The sequence below is a fragment of the Eschrichtius robustus genome, chromosome 14 (assembly GCF_028021215.1).
Source record: "Eschrichtius robustus isolate mEscRob2 chromosome 14, mEscRob2.pri, whole genome shotgun sequence".
NCBI classification, from domain to species: domain Eukaryota; kingdom Metazoa; phylum Chordata; class Mammalia; order Artiodactyla; family Eschrichtiidae; genus Eschrichtius; species Eschrichtius robustus.
The window spans coordinates 30829997-30850640 of record NC_090837.1 but is presented as its reverse complement, the minus strand read 5'-3'; the positions used below and the strand labels follow the sequence as shown (position 1 = coordinate 30850640).

General features: G+C 47.8%; 1 protein-coding gene across 3 annotated transcripts in view; it reads right to left on the bottom strand.

The window, feature by feature from the left end:
* Nucleotides 1-6222: 6222 nt before the first annotated feature.
* PPP4R1 (protein phosphatase 4 regulatory subunit 1) overlaps nucleotides 6223-20644 on the bottom strand; it is a 61274-nt gene continuing 46852 nt past the window's right edge. For all 3 annotated transcript variants that reach the window (XM_068563191.1, XM_068563192.1, XM_068563193.1), the window contains 5 exons: nucleotides 11968-12068; nucleotides 9303-9423; nucleotides 9077-9211; nucleotides 8521-8662; nucleotides 6223-7318 (listed from right to left, as the gene is read on the bottom strand). In XM_068563191.1, coding sequence (XP_068419292.1) covers nucleotides 7155-7318; nucleotides 8521-8662; nucleotides 9077-9211; nucleotides 9303-9423; nucleotides 11968-12068 — 663 coding nt within the window. In that variant the 3' untranslated portion in view covers nucleotides 6223-7154. The remainder of the gene's footprint in view (nucleotides 7319-8520; nucleotides 8663-9076; nucleotides 9212-9302; nucleotides 9424-11967; nucleotides 12069-20644) is intronic.

Sequence of the window (20644 nt, the reverse complement as noted above, 5' to 3'; positions counted from 1 at the left end):
TTTGGAAAGTGAGTGACAACATGACATTTTACCTTCCTCTCAACCAGGCACAGCAGTGGAGACCTGGCAGAGCTGACTTTGGTAGAATTCTCACCCTTCGCCGGCTTCTCCAGTTTTCCCAGGATCCCGTCTGCAGGCGTTGGGGTGAGCTGGGTGTCCCAGGGGGTGTCTTCCCGGTCACCAGACACTGCAGAGGAGGAGAGAGAAATTTCCCTCACCCTTTACAGTGAGTGCCTGGCTGAGGCCCCTTTTTCTCTAGGACACCTCATAAATGGATAAACTTATCTAGATTAAAAGTTCTCCTCTGTAGCCACTGTAATTCAAGATTATCTTTGGTAAGGTTAACCTGCTTGTTCAGTCTTAAACTTTTATTCACCCAAGGCCTCATGGACCCAGCCCAGCTGAAGTCAGACCCAGTTCAACTGCAGACACAGTCTGGTTTACAAGTCAGATCCAGTTGAACCCAGACCCAGTCCAGTTTCTAAATTCCACCTAGTCTGACTCCAGCCCATTTCCAGACCCAGTCCAGAAAAAGAAATGTTCAAATAAAGTCTGAAAGCTCATGACGCAAAAGCTGTAGAACTAGGATTTGAGAAGGGCCTCATGACCTCCAGAGGCGCCCTGAGAAGGCAGCAAGCCCCAAGAGCCCAGCGGGTGCCTACGCCTGGTTGCTCCTTGCTCCTGGGGCCATCAGGGTTCCCCTTCAGATCCCACTTCTGACACGAGAACTGTTAAAAGATAAACTGAGGCATATTAAAAAGTTTAACAGTTTATTTGAGCAAAAATTGAATCAGGCAGCATCCAATCTGGCAGATAAAAGGAGTTCCAAGAAGCTGTACAAAGAAAGGCAAAAGGGAGCAGGAACAAGGAAGTTATCTTAGGCAAAAAAGTGGGTTAGTTATTGCAAAGTTACAGAACTCAGACATTGTGGGTTCGGTTCCAGACCACCGCAATAAAGCAAATATCGCAATAAAACAAGTAACACAAATTTTTTGGTTTCCTAGTGCTTATAAATGTTTCCATTATACTGTAGTCCATTAAGTGTGTGATAGCATTTTGTGTACAACAATATACATACCTTAATTAAAAAATAATTGCTGTTTGGAAAATGGCACCACCGATAGACTTGCTTGACTCAAGGTTGCCACAAACCTTCAATTTGTTTAAAAAAAAAAAAAAAAGCAGTCTCTGCAAAGCACAATAAAATGAGGTGTGCCTCTATTTGCCTTTAGGAGATGTCAGGGGTCTATCAGTCAGATGACCCAACTAGTGCGGAGCAGGCGATTCCCGACTGACTGATTTAAGATTCCATTTCTGGGAGAGCTGAAACGGTAATTAATTAAGTAGTCTAGGTGTGGTAACGTGGGGCTCCATTTGGGGCCCGAGTCTAGACTGAGGCTTAAAGCCCCTGGCTGTGGCTGCCTGCACCATCACCGCACAGCCCCGAGACTGAGAGGGAATGCAGCGGCGCCTGCAGGACACCTGGGCCCAAACTTCCGATGGGGTCAAAACAGATGAATTTGGGGGGCGGGGGGAGAAACGGGCATGATGCTCGTCTGAACCGAGGGTCCCAGGTCCATCAAAAGGCACGAAGCTGCTGCACATCCCAGTTACAACTGGAGAAAGGGAGAGCTGCTCCTGGGGTTGGGGGGAGGGGTGTCTGTAGCCTTCTGAAGGAGGTCCCACCCCAAATTCTTGCATTTCTCACATGGGGATAAAAAAATATATCATTTACTTACTGCTAATACGGTTGTCTCAATGCCATCTGCTGTTGGCCTTCAAACCGGGCGCAGTATACAGGAGGAATGGTGAGTTCTCTGGATGAAGCGTTAGCTTGGCCGTCAGGTGGGGCTGCCCACGGCACACGCTACCTCAGGGTGACCCTCCTGAGGACAGAGTCTCCTGAGGAGAGGTGTTGCTCCTGGGCTTCAGTCTGTTGACTTAGGTTGGCCTTACTGGGAGGTCGCCATGTAAAACGCAGACGCCCTGTTACAGCTGAATTTCAGATCAACAGGGACTGCTATTTGAGTATAAGGTTGTCTAATACTTAACTGGGTGTCCTGTTTTTTTTTTTCCTGAGCCCTTTTGCCTAAAGCAGTGACCTCAATAACATACCCTTTTTCTGGGTTTTCTCTCCTTTTCTGTACGTTTATTTTCAGTCTGGCCACCCTATCTTAGCATCTCAACTAACGACTGGGCTGATGACACCTAGTACAAAAGGTCAGAGTGGCCCCAAGTGCTGTACAGGTCAGAGCTATTGTTCCTTGAGAGAGATGGGAGGGGACTCAATGTAGTAAACGTAGGACAAAGTGCACGACCCACAGACAGTACACGTAGGCGACCTGGGGTGGACCTGGGGGAGGATGGATTAGACCTGACCAGGTTTGGCTCTTGGCCTTGACTGTCAAATCATGGGGACACTCGCTAAGCAAATGCACACAGGCTGCTGCTGATACCTGTGGGCTGAACTTGGGCACCAAGGGAAGCAGCTCTACGAGATGTCGAACCAAACGGAGCAGGGGGGCCGCCACCTGATCCTGCCACCCTGTGCCTGCCGGGCCTCTCGGCCGCGGGGCCCCTGCAGGAGAGCAGCCCTGGGAACCCTGGGCTCTGGGCTCGCCCGCCACTCAGCACCGTGCTGCCGGCACAGCTGCTGTGGTCGTGACCTCCTGTCCCCGTGTGGGCACGGACTCCGAATGCATCAAAGCACTGACTTGCCACTGGGAAAATAGAGTACAAATACTGAATGCCAGACCACCTTTTTGATTCTGTGCTGTTGGAATTAGTGTATCAAATTTATGGAAAGAGTGTTAATCTGGAAAAGGTAAGATCCCACACCCACAGGGTCTTCCAGGGCCTTGTTATCAACAGTGTCCCCCTGCTCCTGTTAGGAGCACAGGCCTCAGGCCCCACCCGCACCTGCTGGGTCGCTACGTGCATTTTAACGGAACCCAGGGTGACTGAACGCACAGCAACATTGCAGCGGCCCTGTCCTAAATCACCAGCACTTTACTAGAGATACTGAAAAACCAAAACACACCAAAACCCCAGAAAAATCTCAGAATAGAGGACCACCCAAGACAGGCGCACACAAACACACACACACTCCACTGTTCCTGTCCTTGTTCTGCCTGAGGCCCTGGGAACGTCCTCCGGGCCCGGCCCCGCCCGCAGTGAGACCGTCCCAGGGTCCCTGTGAGAGGTCCCGCGCCTCATCCTGCTCTCCCTCCCCTGGGCGTCTGCCTGGGGAACGGTCCCTACAACGTCCTTTGCTCCAGCATCTTTGGAAGCGGAGGCCCGCCTGCTCTTGCTGGGACACCTCTCGGGGTCAGCGCGGCGACATCCACGGGGCCGCAGGCCACCCAGCTCAGGGGCCTCCAGGAGCTGCTCACAGCTTCCTCATGGAACATCTAACGACACTACCGAGTAGATGTTCGCATCCAATTAATAACCACCATCAGCTCATGAACACTAAACACAGCTGATCAGGGTACTAAAAACTCTGCATCAAATCTTGCCAAATTTAAATCAGCCAGATGTACCCTCCGTAAGACCTGTCAGACATTAAACTGTAACAGTGCTGTAAAACGTCCCAGGGACTAAAATCTGATCACTTGTTAAGTTTCTAGGAAAAGGATTTTTAAGGAAAATAACTTCTGTCAGATGAGACTAAAACTAGTCCATTAGTTCCCTATGAAAATGGTCCAGGAATTAACTTGGGTTAGTGGGGTTCACAGCGGAAAAGGACTTCAACAAAAATGAATCACAGCTGGTATTTTGTGTTTACAAATAGTCAAGATGTTCTCAAGGTCAAACCTCCACCCGGGCAAAACACTCGTATTCAAGGGGTCACAAAACGCCCAGTTTGGGAGTTTCTGGTGGAGGATCTGAGACTCCAGCTCCTGGTGGGGAGGAGACACATGAGCCCAGGGCTGTGCCCCAGGCAGGTCACCCGGGAGCACCCCTCCGCGGGGCCCCGTCGCCCCGCTCCACGCACCCTGCCCTTGATGCGTTTATAAAGGCGAACGCGGGAAACCTCGAGGTCCTGCTTACTCACATCTATTCCCAGGCTCACCTTCTGTAACTGGTTTCAGTCAGAGGATCGTCACCTTCCAAGAGGCATGGGCTCGGCTCTGAGCTGCTGGGAGCCTCCACCTTTTCCTCCCTGTTGCTCACTGCTTCGAGCTCCTGGAATCCTGCACGGAAAACGTTACCGCACGAGGAAAGCAGCACCGGGTGTCTGGGGCCCGGGGCACAGCGCCTCTCCTGTCGGGCTCCCACCTCCTGGGAGCATCCCCGACACACCGGGCCCGCCCTCTGGGCCCCGGCGCCCACTCCCTGGGACCTAGTGCTGCCCGGAGGAGGCCCACCCGGCGCCGAGCAGGGGTGCGAGGGTCCCCCCCCGGGCTGAGTTGCCAGGCCGGCTCTGTGACAGCTCCGAGGGCCTCAGCCCTTGCCAATTCAGGGTTCTAGAGGGTTCTAGACAAACTGCACGGGTCTGGTGTCAGAAGTATCTCCAGGGCTTAAGGACAAAGCTCACAGGCAAAAAGGTGACCCCCAAGCCTCTAAGAGTCAGAGAGGAGGGCTGGTGGCCTCGGGGTGGCAGATTCAGGGAGGGACACTCACATACTCACGAGAGCTCGCGGGCACTTCCTCCCGGGCAGGGATGCGGGGACCAGGCCCGGCCAGAGGAGGCAGCCGAGGAAGAGGCTGCAGGAGTGGGTGGAAGAGAAACACCGGCCATGGCCAAGGACATCGGCTGAGCAGGAAGCTCCAATTTTGGGGAAAAAAAGTTTCCTCTTCACCCTGGTCACTCAAAAGTCCCACATCATCACAGAATTTCTCCTGAGATTAGCTACCCAACATCAATTACCTATGAGGACATATCATTATTCATTTTTCTACTGTGAAATTAGAAGATTTGGTTACTAACTGGTTTGCAGGCTGTTTTTGCCTCTGGGGGGATTTGGAAGAACCGTGGAGTCGTCAGTGTCCCGCTGCCTCCAGGGGCCGGTTTCCTTCCGTCCTCTGGGCTCGGCGGCCACTACTCCATCCGCACCTGCAGGAGGACCCGGGGCCACGGCGGGAGGGCTGCACTGTCGCCACTAAAGAAAGAGCTGAAATCAGGAGCCAACGGTCCAGCCTCGTCTTCTTTGAGCGCCGTCAGTGATGGTTCAAACCGGGGCAGCCTTGGCCATTAAACGATGCTGGTGGCCTTCCCTGTCCGCCGCTGTGGAGGGACCTGGAATCACGGCTCTTCGGGACCCGAGGGTGTGAGGACGCGGCTTGGTGACATGGGCCCGTGCGAGGCTACACGGGAAGAGCTGGCCTAAACTCAAGTTCTTAACCCCAAAATGGACTATTATTATTACCACTGCTTTAAAAGACTGCAGCTATTAGTGTAGAATTCTAATTAATTTACAGAACTGAAGTTTGGGGGAGGGGCAAAGTATATAATAGCAGAGAACGTGCACATCAAAAATTAGGCTAAATGACATCAAAAGAGATCTTACCCTCCTTCAAACTCTGCTCTGAGGCTGATTGACAGACGCCTTCCCCAGCCGCCACCACCTACTACCTTCCACTCCACAGCCCCGCCCTTATTACCTGTGCCCCACCTTACCTGTGTTTACTGATTCATTTGTCTCAGTGGAATCTGGTCACACATTATTCCCAGTGCACAAATATCCAGGTTATAATGCAAGAGTAAGAGACCAAAGGCTCATCTGTAATGACATATACAGGAAGCAGCCTGTGCATCCCCAAATCTACCCGCCAAGGTTCAAGGCCCTACTCGGCTTAACTACAAACCTGGGGAGTCCCCACTAGCTGAGGAGACAAAACCAAAATCACAGAAGCACTGTGGCCACTCAAAGGCCAAGGGTCTTCCAACCTGGGCTCAAAAAAGCAACGAGCATCTCTCCACAGCCCTTCATAAAAGCACGTTCACGCAGCATCTCACCTGACGCAGACACGTGCGGGCGGGCAGGCTCCACCACCGCCCCTTGCACAGGTAGACCTGGGCTCGGAGGCCTCTCCCAGGAGTGAAGACCCCAGGGTGAGCCCCAGGCGCACGCTTGCCCTCGGCGGGGCGCTGCCCAGGAGGCCCCGCTGCCAGCCAAGAGCAGAACTGGACCGGGGGGGTGCACAGATTTCAAAGAAATTACCGTACTAGTTAAAAGACATATTTTAATCTAGTTTTCCCATTTTATACTAAAATCATTAATACAGGTCAAAAAATGCATTTTTTCGCAGATATCTAGAAAACAGTCAAAAGTGTATCTATCTCTCTGTATAGATCTTAGTAATAAATTTTATTTGAACAAGAGAACTTGTGCACAAGAGTTGAACAGCATGATTACAGACTGCGGCCCTCCCCAGGGGAGGCACAGGTATGTACAGTATGTGAGACAAAGTTGCACCTCAGAGCTGATCATGATCAAGTCAAAAACACCTGACATACAGTATACGTGCTAATAAATTTCCTTCAGGTCATGACCAGCATGAAAAAAAATCAGGACATAGATACTCAGCAAAGGCTCTGTAAATGTGCACAGCAATATGCTGCATTTAAGAGTTAAAATCAGACTCTACTTAGTGTTAGCATCAAGCCCTTAGGAGAAATCCAAAAAATATCTCCTTTCCCGTTCACACACGTCAAAAACTATTCACACTTGGGGCTGGACTGGGCAGCTGGCTTCAGACCCCACCAGGGCCTTGCCCATGTGGACACAGCGAGGGTTAATACTGGAGGTCTCTTCCCCATCCCGGCTTGCGGCCGCCTTCTGGCTGCACTTCCATCTCTCAGTCATTAAATTAAACCAGCAGAAAGCAACGCAGGCCTCTGGGAGTCCCATCCCTTCCACAAGGAGAATGCTCGGCCAATTCAAGTTTCGTTCAGTCAGGAAGACAGAAGGATTTAAGGCTTCGGTGACGATTATAATCCTCTGAGAAATTATTTTCCCTTCAAGTCAAGATAATAGTGTTTACTGTACTTTCTCTTGACTCTGAAAATCCCTGGTATCGGTGTAGGCAACTTGCACCTGCAATCAAGTCTGCAAGGGAGGAAGGTCCCCCACAGCTGTCCCAGGCCACGTGTGGTCACGAGCCGAACCTCGGCTCCCCGGAAGTGGGGAGACCCCGGTCCACGCCGTCTAGTAGGTGGAGGAGGCCGTGCTCATGGCATCTTCAGAGATCTTGGTGCTGGCCGGGTGGATGCTTGCGAAGTATTTGACGTCACTGTCACGGTCCATCTGAAGAGCCATGATGGTCTGCTCCACGGCCTCCTGGTGACAGCTGGCAGAGGTTAGGAAATACTCTGGAAATGGGAAGAGCAAATCACAAATGAGATTAGCTTTGTTGGATTATAAACAGTAATCCAAATTGATCTGTGTTCTATGAAAAAAATCCTCAAATGTAGGAGAATTAGAAGATTTATCTTGTTTTTTTTTTTTTTGGCTGTGTTGGGTCTCCATTGCTGCGCGCAGGTTTTCTCTAGTTGCGAGTGGGGGCTACTCTTCACTGCGGTGCACGGGCTTCTCACTGTGGTGGCCTCTCCTGTTGCAGAGCACGGGCTCTAGGCGCACGGGCTTCAGTAATTGTGGCACGTGGGCTCAGTAGTTGTGGCTCGCGGGGTCTAGAGCGCAGGCTCAGTAGTTGTGGTGCACGGGCTTAGTTGCTCCGCGGCATGTGGGATCTTCCCGGCCCAGGGCTTGAACCCGTGTCCCCTGCACTGGCAGGCGGATTCTTAACCACTGTGCCACCAGGGAAGCCCCTATCTTGTTTTTATAACAGACTAAATCTCATGATATTTAATGGCAGCAATGTTAGTAAATATGTTAAAACTTGTACTTGTTACAGCTATTAATTAACTCAGTGAAAGGAAAAACATTTCCAAATACAAACCACACACACAAAACCAGAGTCCTCTCTGTCTGTTCAATATGATAAATTCCAAACAAGAAAAAAGAAGCAACGTTCATTTGCCCATATTCTTTGAAGTCTATTACAAACTTCTTTCTGTGCTTTGTTCATGAATTCACGCATTCAAATGATATTTATTAGGCATTTTGAGGGGATTACAATAAGTAAAACAACCTGAATCTTGAGGTGCTCATAATTTGCAGCAAAGCAAACACTAAGGGGCACGTCTTCTGCCTAATGAATGAAACGCAGAAGGAAACTCAAACACGCCTCCCACCCCGATGGCAGTGACAGACGTTCACGTGGGGCGAACCAAAGGCGGTATTCGTCACATAGTCCTCACTGAATTTCCAACTTTACAAACTACTAAGTTTTAAATTATAAAGAAAAATTCATCTAGAACAGAACAGTGAAAATTCAACATCACTCTCCTCGCCCCTTAATCGTCTTGTGTCCTTTCTCGACAGGAACCACCACTAACAAGTCGCAGCACATTCTCGGACCAGACCATTCCTACGACCCCAACCCTTCCGCTCGGGCGCCCACCTGTCCTGTGTCCCCACCACCTACCCTTCTCCTCGTGGGTCGCCTGCCTACCTTTTTCTAGCAGAGTTTGTCGCAGTGTCTTCGCGAGGAGCACGCGGACATTCGGAACCCTATCGTTTGCCAAGGTGAGCAGGTGTGGCATCAGATGCACAGCGAACTGGTCCATGGGCAGGCATTCATCTTCAATGACGGTCTGGGGACAGAAAGACCTGCTTCAATCTGCCGGCTCAGTCGACCAGGCCGTAAGTAATACCAGCTCGCAAAACCTTTTAGAAACAACTCAAGTGCCTCAGGTTTCAGTTACAGCTTTTTAAAACAATATTCCAGGCACTCAGGAGCTCAAAACAAAGGGATACAGTTAAGTCCCCGCAGAGAGGCACAGCTGTGACCTGCCCCACGGAGGCCTGGCATCACAGTTACGTTCACAGCCGCAGACCCGCAAGCTCAGTGGACCGATGGCCGGGGCAGCGCCGCTTCCGGGAGCTCGGGGGACGGAGCGGGGAACGATGAGCCAGATGGCGAAGCTCTGCCCTCAAGGATGAGAGCGAGGGTGTGGAGGGGGGGCAAGGGGCCCAAGGAGACAGGCAGCCGGTGCGGCCGCACTCACCTGGCAGACAAAGACGAAGGCCTGCCGCCCGGACCACCGGGGACAGCGGCCGAAGCTCTCCACCAGTTCGCGGATGAGGTCCACCCCGAAGGTGGGCGGCGCAGCCCGGTGCAGCTTCCGCACCATCTCGCCGACCTAGGGGGGCATGCGCCGGTGAGCCACACCTCTGCCTGGTGTTCTCACCAAACGTGTGCTGGGCTAAGGCTGTAAGAACTTGAACACGTACCAACTTGTAGGAAATCCAACGCACAGAAGAAACTTTATCTGCACACAGATTCAGGGCAATGGGGCGTAAATAGTCATAAATGTCTCTGGGGCTGTATAATTCTAGAAGTAAGATCAGCTGTCTACAAAGTGAATTATAAAAATAAAAATACAATTACAATTCAGCAATAAACACGACAAATGAAAATAGGTTGCTCATCTGAAGCATGAATCACTGGGGTCGTGTCTGTGAAAGGAACACATGCAGAGACCAGCGATTGGCCTGGACGCTGTGTGTCTGGATCTGCATCTAAACAACACACACGTTCAGGACACAAACACTGCAGAACTGTATCCACGGCGACGGACACAGAGCAAAGTGCGTCCTGGCTGGCTGCATGGGGACACGGGACACGGTCCCATGGTGACCGCTGAGGACCTGCTGGGAAACTCCCGTCCACACGGCAGCCGTCTACTGAGAAGGTGCCAGCAGCCTCAGGCAGCCGGCCGTGTACCCATCAGGCTCCAGGCAGCTTCTCAGGGAGGCTCCGGTACCAGGGGTGGGGGACACAGGGAGGCCCCTCTTGCACCTGCTCCCACCAAGTGGCCGAGAACCGGGGACCAGGGCGTCCCCCAGCAGCCTGAGTGGAGGACGCAGCGACACCCTCCCAGGAGGACCACAGACACGCTGAGACTCCCACCTCCCGGGCTATGTGTCTGCGGTGGGTTATGTGTGCCATCGGCAGGAGGTGGACGACACAGACAACCAGCGATGAGCCGCCCCGCCCGAGGGCACGTGGATCCCCCGAGAGACGCCCCGCAGACGCCTCTCAAGGAGCAAAAGCCTCCTGCGGCCCGTGGAGGGGCAGCAAAGCCTGTCCATCCCCCCGCCCAGGCAAGGCCAGGCTGCAGCCGGGGACAGGGGACAGGAAAGCCTGTTCCCAGCGTGGGGCCGCAGAGCCTCGGAGCCAAGCGCGAGTCTCGTCCTGCCGGGGAGGGGCGGGAAGCACTGCCCTGACCGAGCGCGGGCCCAGGGCAGAGACACGAGCCCCGGGGCGGGTGAGGCCTCTGGGGGGCCCAGCACACAGGCCTCCCCGAGACCGAGGCCGAACTAAGGGGCAGAGGGCCCCCCTTGCCCAGCACCCGGTGGCCTCCACCACGTGGCAACCACAGCCCAGGGCTGGGAGGACGGAGGGGCGCAGGGGAGCACGGGCGGATGAAAGCAGGGAAGAAGGGGCACGTGCGCGGGGGTGGGGGGGAGGAGGGGGGCAGAGGCTTAAAGGGATGCCGAGGCACAGGGGCGGAGAGGCGAAGGGATACAGGGGTGGAAGGGGTGAAGGGATACAGGGGCGGAAGGGGCGAAGGGATGCAGGGGCGAAGGCGCGGAGGGGGCGCAGAGCATGGGAAGAGGAGGCCCCCAGCCGCAGCTCGCACCATCAGCAAAAGGCAACAGCAGCCCACGGCTGGACGAAATGAAGTGCAGAGGGCATAGAAGGTCATACGGAGACACCACCACCCAACCCAGCACCTGCTGCCTGGACGGGCTCAGCCGTCCACCCCAGCTGCAGAGGAGGCCAGGCAAGACAGAACTCAGGGCAGTTATCCTGTCATGCACCGAAAGAAACTCAGCCCCAAACTCCACACCTAGCAAAGATATCTTTTGAAAATGCAGGTAAAGTCCAGAATCCAGAATATTTAATAAAGAACTCTTACAATTCAGCAACCCAATTTAAGACAAACAGCCCGATTAAAAAATATGCAATGGACTTGAATAGACATTTCTCCAGAGAATATATACAAATGGCCAACAGCACATGAAACGGTGCTGGACATCACTAAACATTAAAGAAATGCACATCAAGACCAAAGTGAGATGCTACTTTACACCCACTGTAATACTGGCTACAATTAGAAAGAAAAAAAAAAAAAGGAAAACAGCAAGTGCCAGGGAGGATGTGGGGAAATGAGAACCCTCATCCACTGCTGGTGGGAACGTAAAACACTGCAGCCATTGTGGACACAGTCATGCAGTTCCTCAACAAGTTAAACAGAATTAGCAGATGACCCAGCAAATCCACCTCAAAAAACTTGTATCAGTACATCAATGTTCACAGCAGTACTACTCACATCAGCCAGAAGGCAGAAACAACCCAGATGAATGGGTTAAAAGGTGGTATGTTCACATCAGAGTATTATTCCCTCATCACAAGTAACGAAGTTCTGACATAGCTGCCACATGGATGGACCCCGACAACACTGTACTGAGTGAGGGAGCCGCGCACAGAGGCCGGGGGTTACGCGGCGCATCTGGAGCAAACGCTCAGAAAAGCAAACACGCACGGAGACAGCGGACTGATGGCTGCGGGGCCACTGCTTATGGGCGTGCGGTGTCCTTCTGGGAGGACGAAATGTTCTACAACTAGACGGGGGGACACTGCACCAGCAGCAAAAGTGGTTATGTGTATTTTACCACAATTAAAAAAAAGTGAAGGTGACATGGTCTTACAAAAAAGAGCTGAGAAAACTCACTGCCAGCAAGACCTGTGTTACAGGCAGTGTTAAAGGAACAGGATACCACGCAGAAACTTGGACCCACACAAAGTAATGAAGAAATCCAGGAAAGGTAAAGATGAAGCAACACCCCCCCCCCCGCCCGAAACACAGTCTGATCAAGTATGAGAACTTACTCAGCCAGTTCAGCTCGAAAGCGCCAATTTCTACTATTGTCTGTCACCAAAAACTCCTGAAGTTGATAAAGATATTCTCTTCTTTTGTCAATATGAAGAAGCTGAAGAAACAAATAAAAATATTCACTAGGACATGGTAGAGACATTATTTCCTTTACCAGACTGCTTTAAAAAAATGACTCTAAATCACATGGTTAGTTCTTCTGAAGGAGAACAGATGTAGTAGGTACATTTGTTTTAAAAATTGGTATTAAGTCCATTTTCCTTGATAATCCCGTTTATCTTCAAGAGTCATTCTCCCCTTTTGAAATATATGCTTCTTGAGCCAGTGAGTGGCCTCTACTGTCCATTGTCCCCGGGCAAAGCTTTACTAGAACACTCCTGTGACATCCTTGTTGTCACAGACCCTTTGAAGACAGGGATTATGCACCTACTCATAGTGTGAGCCCAGTGGACAGCACTGTGATGGCACACAGTAGGTGCTCAATAAATGTTTGAGTGAAAAAAATAAATTTATCCCAATAACCGTTCTATAAATATTTAGAAGTAGGTTTATAGTCAACAAAGGGGAAAACACTAAAAGTTGATAAAAATAGAAGCAAATAAATTTAACTACATCAAACAGATAAGAGTCACACAGAAAAAGTCTAACTTTAAACTCAGTATTCTGACCATATATCTTCATGGAACATGTTCTAATGACAGAAAGTGCTGAAGGAAATCTTGACCATTACTTGGTTGATTTGATGTTGGAGTAGTTCTAAAACGTAGAATTGAGCAAATGACTAAATAATTTAACGTTTTTGAAACCAGAGTTTTTACCACAATAGAAAAGAAAAAAAATGTGAAGAAAGGAGAGGAAATGGTACTGGATTGGAAGTAAAGATGCAATATGAACTAAATAATTTTTTAAAACCACCCAAAAAATCCCTCCTAGCTCCTGTCCCCTGAAAAAGCCTAAAAGAAACGACGTCTGGGAGCAATGAGCGCGTCTAGTGCCTGGATCTTGGCTTCTAAATCCCAGCTCTCCACCAGAAAAGACCAGGGCTCCTTGGAGAGATCCTGACTCCCGGCTGGAGAGAAAGGAGAAGGTGGGCCTGAAAGTAAGATGTGCCTGCAAGTGAGGGGGCTGATCAAAAGGACACAGGAGGTGGCTTAAGGGGCTCTTATTCGCCAGATTTGATGGTCAAAACAAACGACAGGAGGAGCTTCAAGACAGTGGAAGAGTAAGACACGGAGATCACCTTCCTCCCCACAAATACATCAGAAATACATCTACGTGTGAAACAACTCCTACAGAACACCTACTGAATGCTGGCAGAAGACCTCAGACCTCCCAAAAGGCAAGAAACTCCCCACGTACCTGGGTAGGGCAAAAGAAAATACAGAGACAAAAGAATAGGGATGTGACCTGCACCAGTGGGAGGGAGCTGTGAAGGAGGAAAGGTTTCCACACACTAGGAAGCCCCTTCGCGGGCGGAGACTGCGGGGGGCGGAGGGGGGAGCTTCAGATCCACGGAGGAGAGCGCAGCAAAAGGGGTGCGGAGGGCAAAGCGGAGAGATTCCTGCACAGAGGATCACTGCCGACCAGCACTCACCAGCCCGAGAGGCTTGTCTGCTCACCCGCCAGGCTCGGGCTTTGGTCGGATCCCAGGGAGAGAACTGGGGTTGGCTGCGTGAACACAGCCTGAAGGGGGCTAGTGCGCCACGGCTAGCCGGGAGGGAGTCCGGGAGAAAGTCTGGAGCTGCCGAAGAGGCAAGAGACCTTTTCTCGCCTCTTTGTTTCCTGGTGCGCAAGGAGAGGGGATTCAGAGCGCCGCTTAAAGGAGCTCCAGAGACGGGCGCGAGCCGCGGCTATCAGCGCGGACCCCAGAGACGGGCATGAGACGCTAAGGCTGCTGCTGCTGCCACCAAGAAGCCTGTGTGCAAGCACAGGTCACTCTCCACACCTCCCCTCCCGGGAGCCTGTGCAGCCCGCCCCTGCCAGGGTTCCGTGATCCAGGGACAACTTCCCTGGGAGAACGCACGGCATGCCTCAGGCTGGTGCAACGTCATGCTGGCCTCTGCCGCTGCAGGCTCGCCCCGCATCTGTACCCCTCCCTCCCCCCGGCCTGAGTGAGCCAGAGCCCGCGAATCAGCTGCTCCTTTAACCCTGTCCTGTCTGAGCGAAGAACAGACGCCCTCAGGTGACCTACACGCAGAGGCAGATCCAAATCCAAAGCTGAAACCCGGGAGCTGTGCGAACAAAGAAGAGAAAGGGAAATTTCTCCCAGCAGCCTCAGGAGCAGTGGATTAAATCTCCACAATCAACTTGATGTACCTGCATCTGTGGAATACCTGAATAGACAACGAATCATCCGAAATTGAGGGGGTGGACTTTGGGAGAAACAATATATATATATTTTTCCCTTTTTCTCTTTTTGTGAGTGTGTATGTGTATACTTCTGTGTGTCATTTTGTCTGTATAGCTTTGCTTTTACCATTTGTCCTAGGGTTCTGTCTGTCCATTTTTTCTTTTATTACTTAAAAAAAATTTTTTTCTTATTTTTATTTTAATAACTTTATTTTATTTTATCCTCTTTCTTTCTTTCTTTCTATTTTTTCTCCCTTTTATTCTGAGCCGTGTGGAGGACAGGCTCTTGGTGCTCCAGCCAGGCGTCAGGGCTGTGCCTCTGAGGTGGGAGAGCCAACTTCAGGACGCTGGTCCACAAGAGACCTCCCAGCTCCACGTAATATCAAACGGTGAAAATCTCCCAGAGATCTCCATCTCAATGCCAAGACCCAGTTCCACTCAATGACCAGCAAGCTACAGTGCAGGACACCCTATGCCAAACAACTAGCAAGACAGGAACACAACCCCATCCATTAGCACAGAGGCTGCCTAAAATCATAACAAGGCCACAGACACCCCAAAACACACCACCAGACGTGGACCTGCCCAGCAGAAAGACAAGATCCAGCCTCATCCACCCGAACACAGGCACTAGTCCCCTCCACCAGGAAGCCTACACAACCCACTGACCCAACCTTAGCCACTGGGGACAGACACCAAAAACAATGGAAACTACGAACCTGCAGCCTGTGAAAAGGAGACCCCAAACACAGTAAGTTAAGCAAAAGGAGAAGACAGAGAAACACACAGCAGATGAAGGAGCAAGGCAAAAACTCACCAGACTTAACAAATGCAGAGGAAATAGGCAGTCTACCTGAAAAAGAATTCAGAATAATGACAGTAAAGATGATCCAAAATCTTGGAAATAGAATGGAGAAAATACAAGAAACATTTAACAAGGACCTAGAAGAACTGAAGAGCAAACAGAGATGAACAACACAATAAATGAAATCAAAAATTCTCTAGAAGGGATCAACAGCAGAATAACTGAGGCAGAAGAACAGATAAGTGCCCTGGAAGATAAAATAGTGGAAATAACTACTGCAGAGCAGAATAAAGAAAAAAGAATGAAAAGAATTGAGGACAGTCTTAGAGACCTCTGGGAAAACATTAAACGCACCAACATTCGAATTACAGGGGTGGGTCCCAGAAGAAGAAGAGAAAAAGAAAGGGACTGAGAAAATATTTGAAGAGATTATAGTTGAAAACTTCCCTAATATGGGAAAGGAAATAGTAGTTAATCAAGTCCAGGAAGCACAGAGAGTCCCATATAGGATAAATCCAAGGAGAAACACGCCAAGACACATATTAATCAAACTATCAAAAATTAAATACAAAGAACAAATATTAAAAGCAGCAAGGGAAAAACAACAGGTAAAACACAAGGGAATCCCCATAAGGTTAACAGCTGATCTTTCAGCAGAAACTCTGCAAGCCAGAAGGGAGTGGCAGGACATATTTCAAGTGATGAAAGAGAAAAACCTACAACCAAGATTACTCTACCCAGCAAGGATCTCATTCAGATTTGATGGAGAAATTAACAGCTTTACAGACAAGCAAAAGCTAAGAGAATTCAGCACGACCAAACCAGCTTTACAACAAATGCTAAAGGAACTTCTCTAGGCGGGAAACACAAGAAAAGGAAAAGACCTACAATAATAAACCCAAAACAATTAAGAAAATGGTGATAGGAACATACGTATAGATAACTACCTTAAATGTAAATGGATTAAATGTCCAACCAAAAGACACAAGCTCACTGAATGGATACAAAAACAAGACCCATATATGTGCTGTCTATAAGAGACCCACTTCAGGCCTAGGGACACATGCAGACTGAAAGTGAGGGGATGGAAAAAGATATTCCATGCAAATGGAAATCAAAAGAAAGCTGGAGTAGCAATTCTCATATCAGGCAAAATAGACTTTAAAACAAAGACTATTACAAGAGACAAAGAAGGACGCTACATAATGATCAAGGGATCAATCCAAGAAGAAGATATAACAATTGTAAATATTTATGCACCCAACATAGGAGCACCTCAATACATAAGGCAAATACTAACAGCCATAAAAGGGGAAATTAACAGTAACACAATCATAGTAGGGGACTTTAACACCCCACTTTCACCAATGGACAGATCATCCAAAATGAAAATACCTCAGGAAACACAAGCTTTAAATGATACATTAAACAAGATGGACTTAATTGATATTTATAGGACATTCCATCCAAAAACAACAGAATACACATTCTTCTCAAGTGCTCATGGAACATTCTCCAGGACAGATCACATCTTGGGTCACAAATCAAGCCTTGGTAAAGTTAAGAAAATTGAAATCATATCAAATATCTTTTCCGACCACAACGCTATGAGACTAGATATCAATTACAGGAAAAAATCTGTAAGAAATACAAACACATGGAGGCTAAACAACACACTACTTAATAACCAAGAGATCACTGAAGAAATCAAAGAGGAAATCAAAAAAATACCTAGAAACAAATGACAATGAAAACACAACGACCCAAAACCTATGGGATGCAGCAAAAGCAGTTCTAAGAGGGAAGTTTATAGCTATACAAGCCTACCTTAAGAAACAAGAAACATCTCAAATAAACAACCTAACCTTACACCTAAAGCAATTAGAGAAAGAAGAACAAAAAAACCCCAAGTTAGCAGAAGGAAAGAAATCATAAAGATCAGAGCAGAAATAAATGAAATAGAAACAAAGAAAACGATAGCAAAGATCAATAAAACTAAAAGCTGGTTCTTTGAGAAGATAAACAAAATTGATAAACCTTTAGCCAGACTCATCAAGAAAAAAAGGGAGAAGACTTAAGTCAATAGAATTAGAAATGAAAAAGGAGACGTAACAACTGACACTGCAGAAATACAAAGGATCATGAGAGATTACTACAAGCAACTCTATGCCAATAAAATGGACAACCTGGAAGAAATGGACAGTCTTAGAAATGCACGACCTTCCAAGACTGAACCAGGAAGAAATAGAAAATATGAACAGACCAATCACAAGCACTGAAATTGAAACTGTGACTAAAAATCTTCCAACAAACAAAAGCCCAGGACCAGATAGCTTCACAGGCGAATTCTATCAAACATTTAGAGAACAGCTAACACCTTTCCTTCTCAAACTCTTCCAAAATATAGCAGAGGGAGGAACACTCCCAAACTCATTCTACGAGGCCATCATCACCCTGATACCAAAACCAGACAAAGATGTCACAAAGAAAGAAAACTACAGGCCAATATTACTGATGAACATAGATGCAAAAATCCTCAACAAAATACTAGCAAACACAATCCAACAGCACATTAAAAGGATCATACACTATGATCAAGTGGGGTTTATCCCAGGAATGCAAGGATTCTTCAATATACTCAAATCAATCAATGTGATACACCATATTAACAAATTGAAGGAGAAAAACCATATGATCATCTCAATAGATGCAGAGAAAGCTTATGACAAAATTCAACACCCATTTATGATAAAAACCCTCCAGAAAGTAGGCATAGAGGGAACTTTCCTCAACATAATAAAGGCCATATATGACAAACCCACAGCCAACATTGTCCTCAATGGTGAAAAACTGAAACCATTTCCACTAAGATCAGGAACAAGACAAGGTTGCCCACTCTCACCACTATTATTCAACATAGTTTTGGAAGTTTTAGCCACAGCAATCAGAGAAGAAATAGAAATAAAAGAAATCCAAATCGGAAAAGAAGAAGTAAAGCTGTCACTGTTTGCAGATGACATGATACTATACATAGAGAATCCTAAAGATGCTACCAGAAAACTACTAGGGCTAATCAATGAATTTGGTAAAGTAGCAGGATACAAAAGTAATGCACAGAAATATCTTGCATTCCTATACACTAATGATGAAAAATCTGAAAGTGAAATTAAGAGAACACTCCCATTTACCACTGCAACAAAAAGAATAAAATATCCAGGAATAAACCTACCTAAAGAGACAAAAGACCTGTATGCAGAAAACTATAAGACACTGATGAAAGAAATTAAAGATGATACCAACAGATGGAGAGATATACCATGTTCTTGGATTGGAAGAATCAACATTGTGAAAATGACTCTACTACCCAAAGCAATGCACAGATTCAATGCAATCCCTATCGAACTACCAACGGCATTTTTCACAGGAGTAGAACAAAAAATTTGACAATTTGTACAGAAACACAAAAGACCCCGAATAGCCAAAGCAATCTTGAGAAAGAAAAACGGAGCTGGAGGAATCAGGCTCCCTGACTTCAGACTATATTACAAAGCTACAGTAATCAAGACTGTAGGGTACTGGCACAAAAACAGATATACAAATCAATGGAACAGGATAGAAAGCCCAGAGATAAACCCACGCACATATGGTCACCTTATCTTTGATAAAGGAGGCAAGAATATACAGTGGAGAAAAGACAGCTTCTTCAATAAGTGCTGCTGGGAAAACTGGACAGCTACATGTAAAAGAATGAAATTAGAACACTCCCTAACACCATACACAAAAATAAACTCAAAATGGATTAAAGACCTAAATGTAAGGCCAGACACCATCAAACTCTTAGAGGAAAACATAGGCAGAACACTCTATGACATAAATCACAGCAAGATTCTTTCTGACCCACCTCCTAGAGAAATGGAAATAAAAACAAAAATAAACAAATGGGACCTAATGAAACTTAAAAGCTTCTGCACAGCAAAGGAAACCATAAACAGGCGAAAAGACAATCCTCAGAATGGGAGAAAATATTTGCAAATGAAGCAACTGACAAAGGATTAATCTCCAAAACACACAAGCAACTCATGCAGCTCAATATCAAAAAAACAAACAACCCAATCCAAAAATGGGCAGAAGACCTAAAAAGACATTTCTCCAGAGAAGATGTACAGATTGCCAACAAACACATGAAAGAATGCTCAACATCATTAATCATTAGAGAAATGCAAATCAAAACTACAATGAGGGGTTTCCCTGGTGGCGCAGTGGTTAGGAATCCGTCCGCCAATGCAGGGGACATGGGCTCGTGCCCCGGTCCGGGAAGATCCCACATGCCGTGGAGTGGCTAGGCCCGTGAGCCACAACTACTGAGCCTGCACATCTGGAGCCTGTGCTCCGCAACGGGAGAGGCCACGACAGTGAGAGGCCCGCGCACCGCGATGAAGAGTGGCCCCCGCTCGCCGCAACTGGAGAAAGCCCTTGCACAGAAGTGAAGACCCAACACAGCCAAAAATAAATATAAATAAATAAATAAATGTATTAAAAAAAAAAAAAAACTACAATGAGATATCATCTCACACTGGTCAGAACGGCCACCATCAAAAAATCTACAAACGATAAATGCTGGAGAGGATGTGGAGAAAAGGGAACCCTCTTGCACTGTTGGTGGGAATGTAAATTGATACAGCCACTATGGAGAACAGTATGGAGGTTCCTTAAAAAACTAAAAATAGAACTACCATACGACCCAGCAATCCCACTACTGGGCATATACCCTGAGAAAACCATAATTCAAAAAAGTCATGTACCAAAATGTTCACTGCAGCTCTTTTTACAAGAGCCAGGACATGGAAGCAACCTAAGTGTCCATCAACAGATGAATGGATAAAGAAGATGTGGCACCTATATACAATGGACTATTACTCAGCCATAAAAAGGAACGAAACTGAGTTATTTGTAGTGAGGTGGATGGACCTAGAGATTGTCATACAGAGTGAAGTAAGTCAGAAAGAGAAAAACAAATACCGTATGCTAACACATATATATGGAATCTAAAAAAAAAAAAAAAAAAAGTGATCAGAAGAACCTAGGGCCAAGACGGGAATAAAGACGCAGACCTACTAGAGAATGGACTTGAGGATACAGGGAGGGGGAAGGGTAAGCTGGGACAAAGTGAGAGAGTGGCATGGACATATATACACTACCAAATGTAAAATAGATAGCTAGTGGGAAGCAGCCGCATAGCACAGGGAGATCAGCTCGGTGCTTGGTGACCACCTAGAGGGGTGAGATAGGGAGGGTGGGAGGGAGGGAGATGCAAGAGGGAAGAGATATGGGGACATATGTATATGTATAACTGATTCACTTTGTTATAAAGAGGAAACTAACACACCATTGTAAAGCAATACTTTATACTCCAATAAAGATGTTAAAAAACAAACGACAAAAACCAAACGACAGAAATAGATTACATTACACAGAATAAAAAAGTAATTCTAGAGTCCACACTGATACTAAAAAAAAAA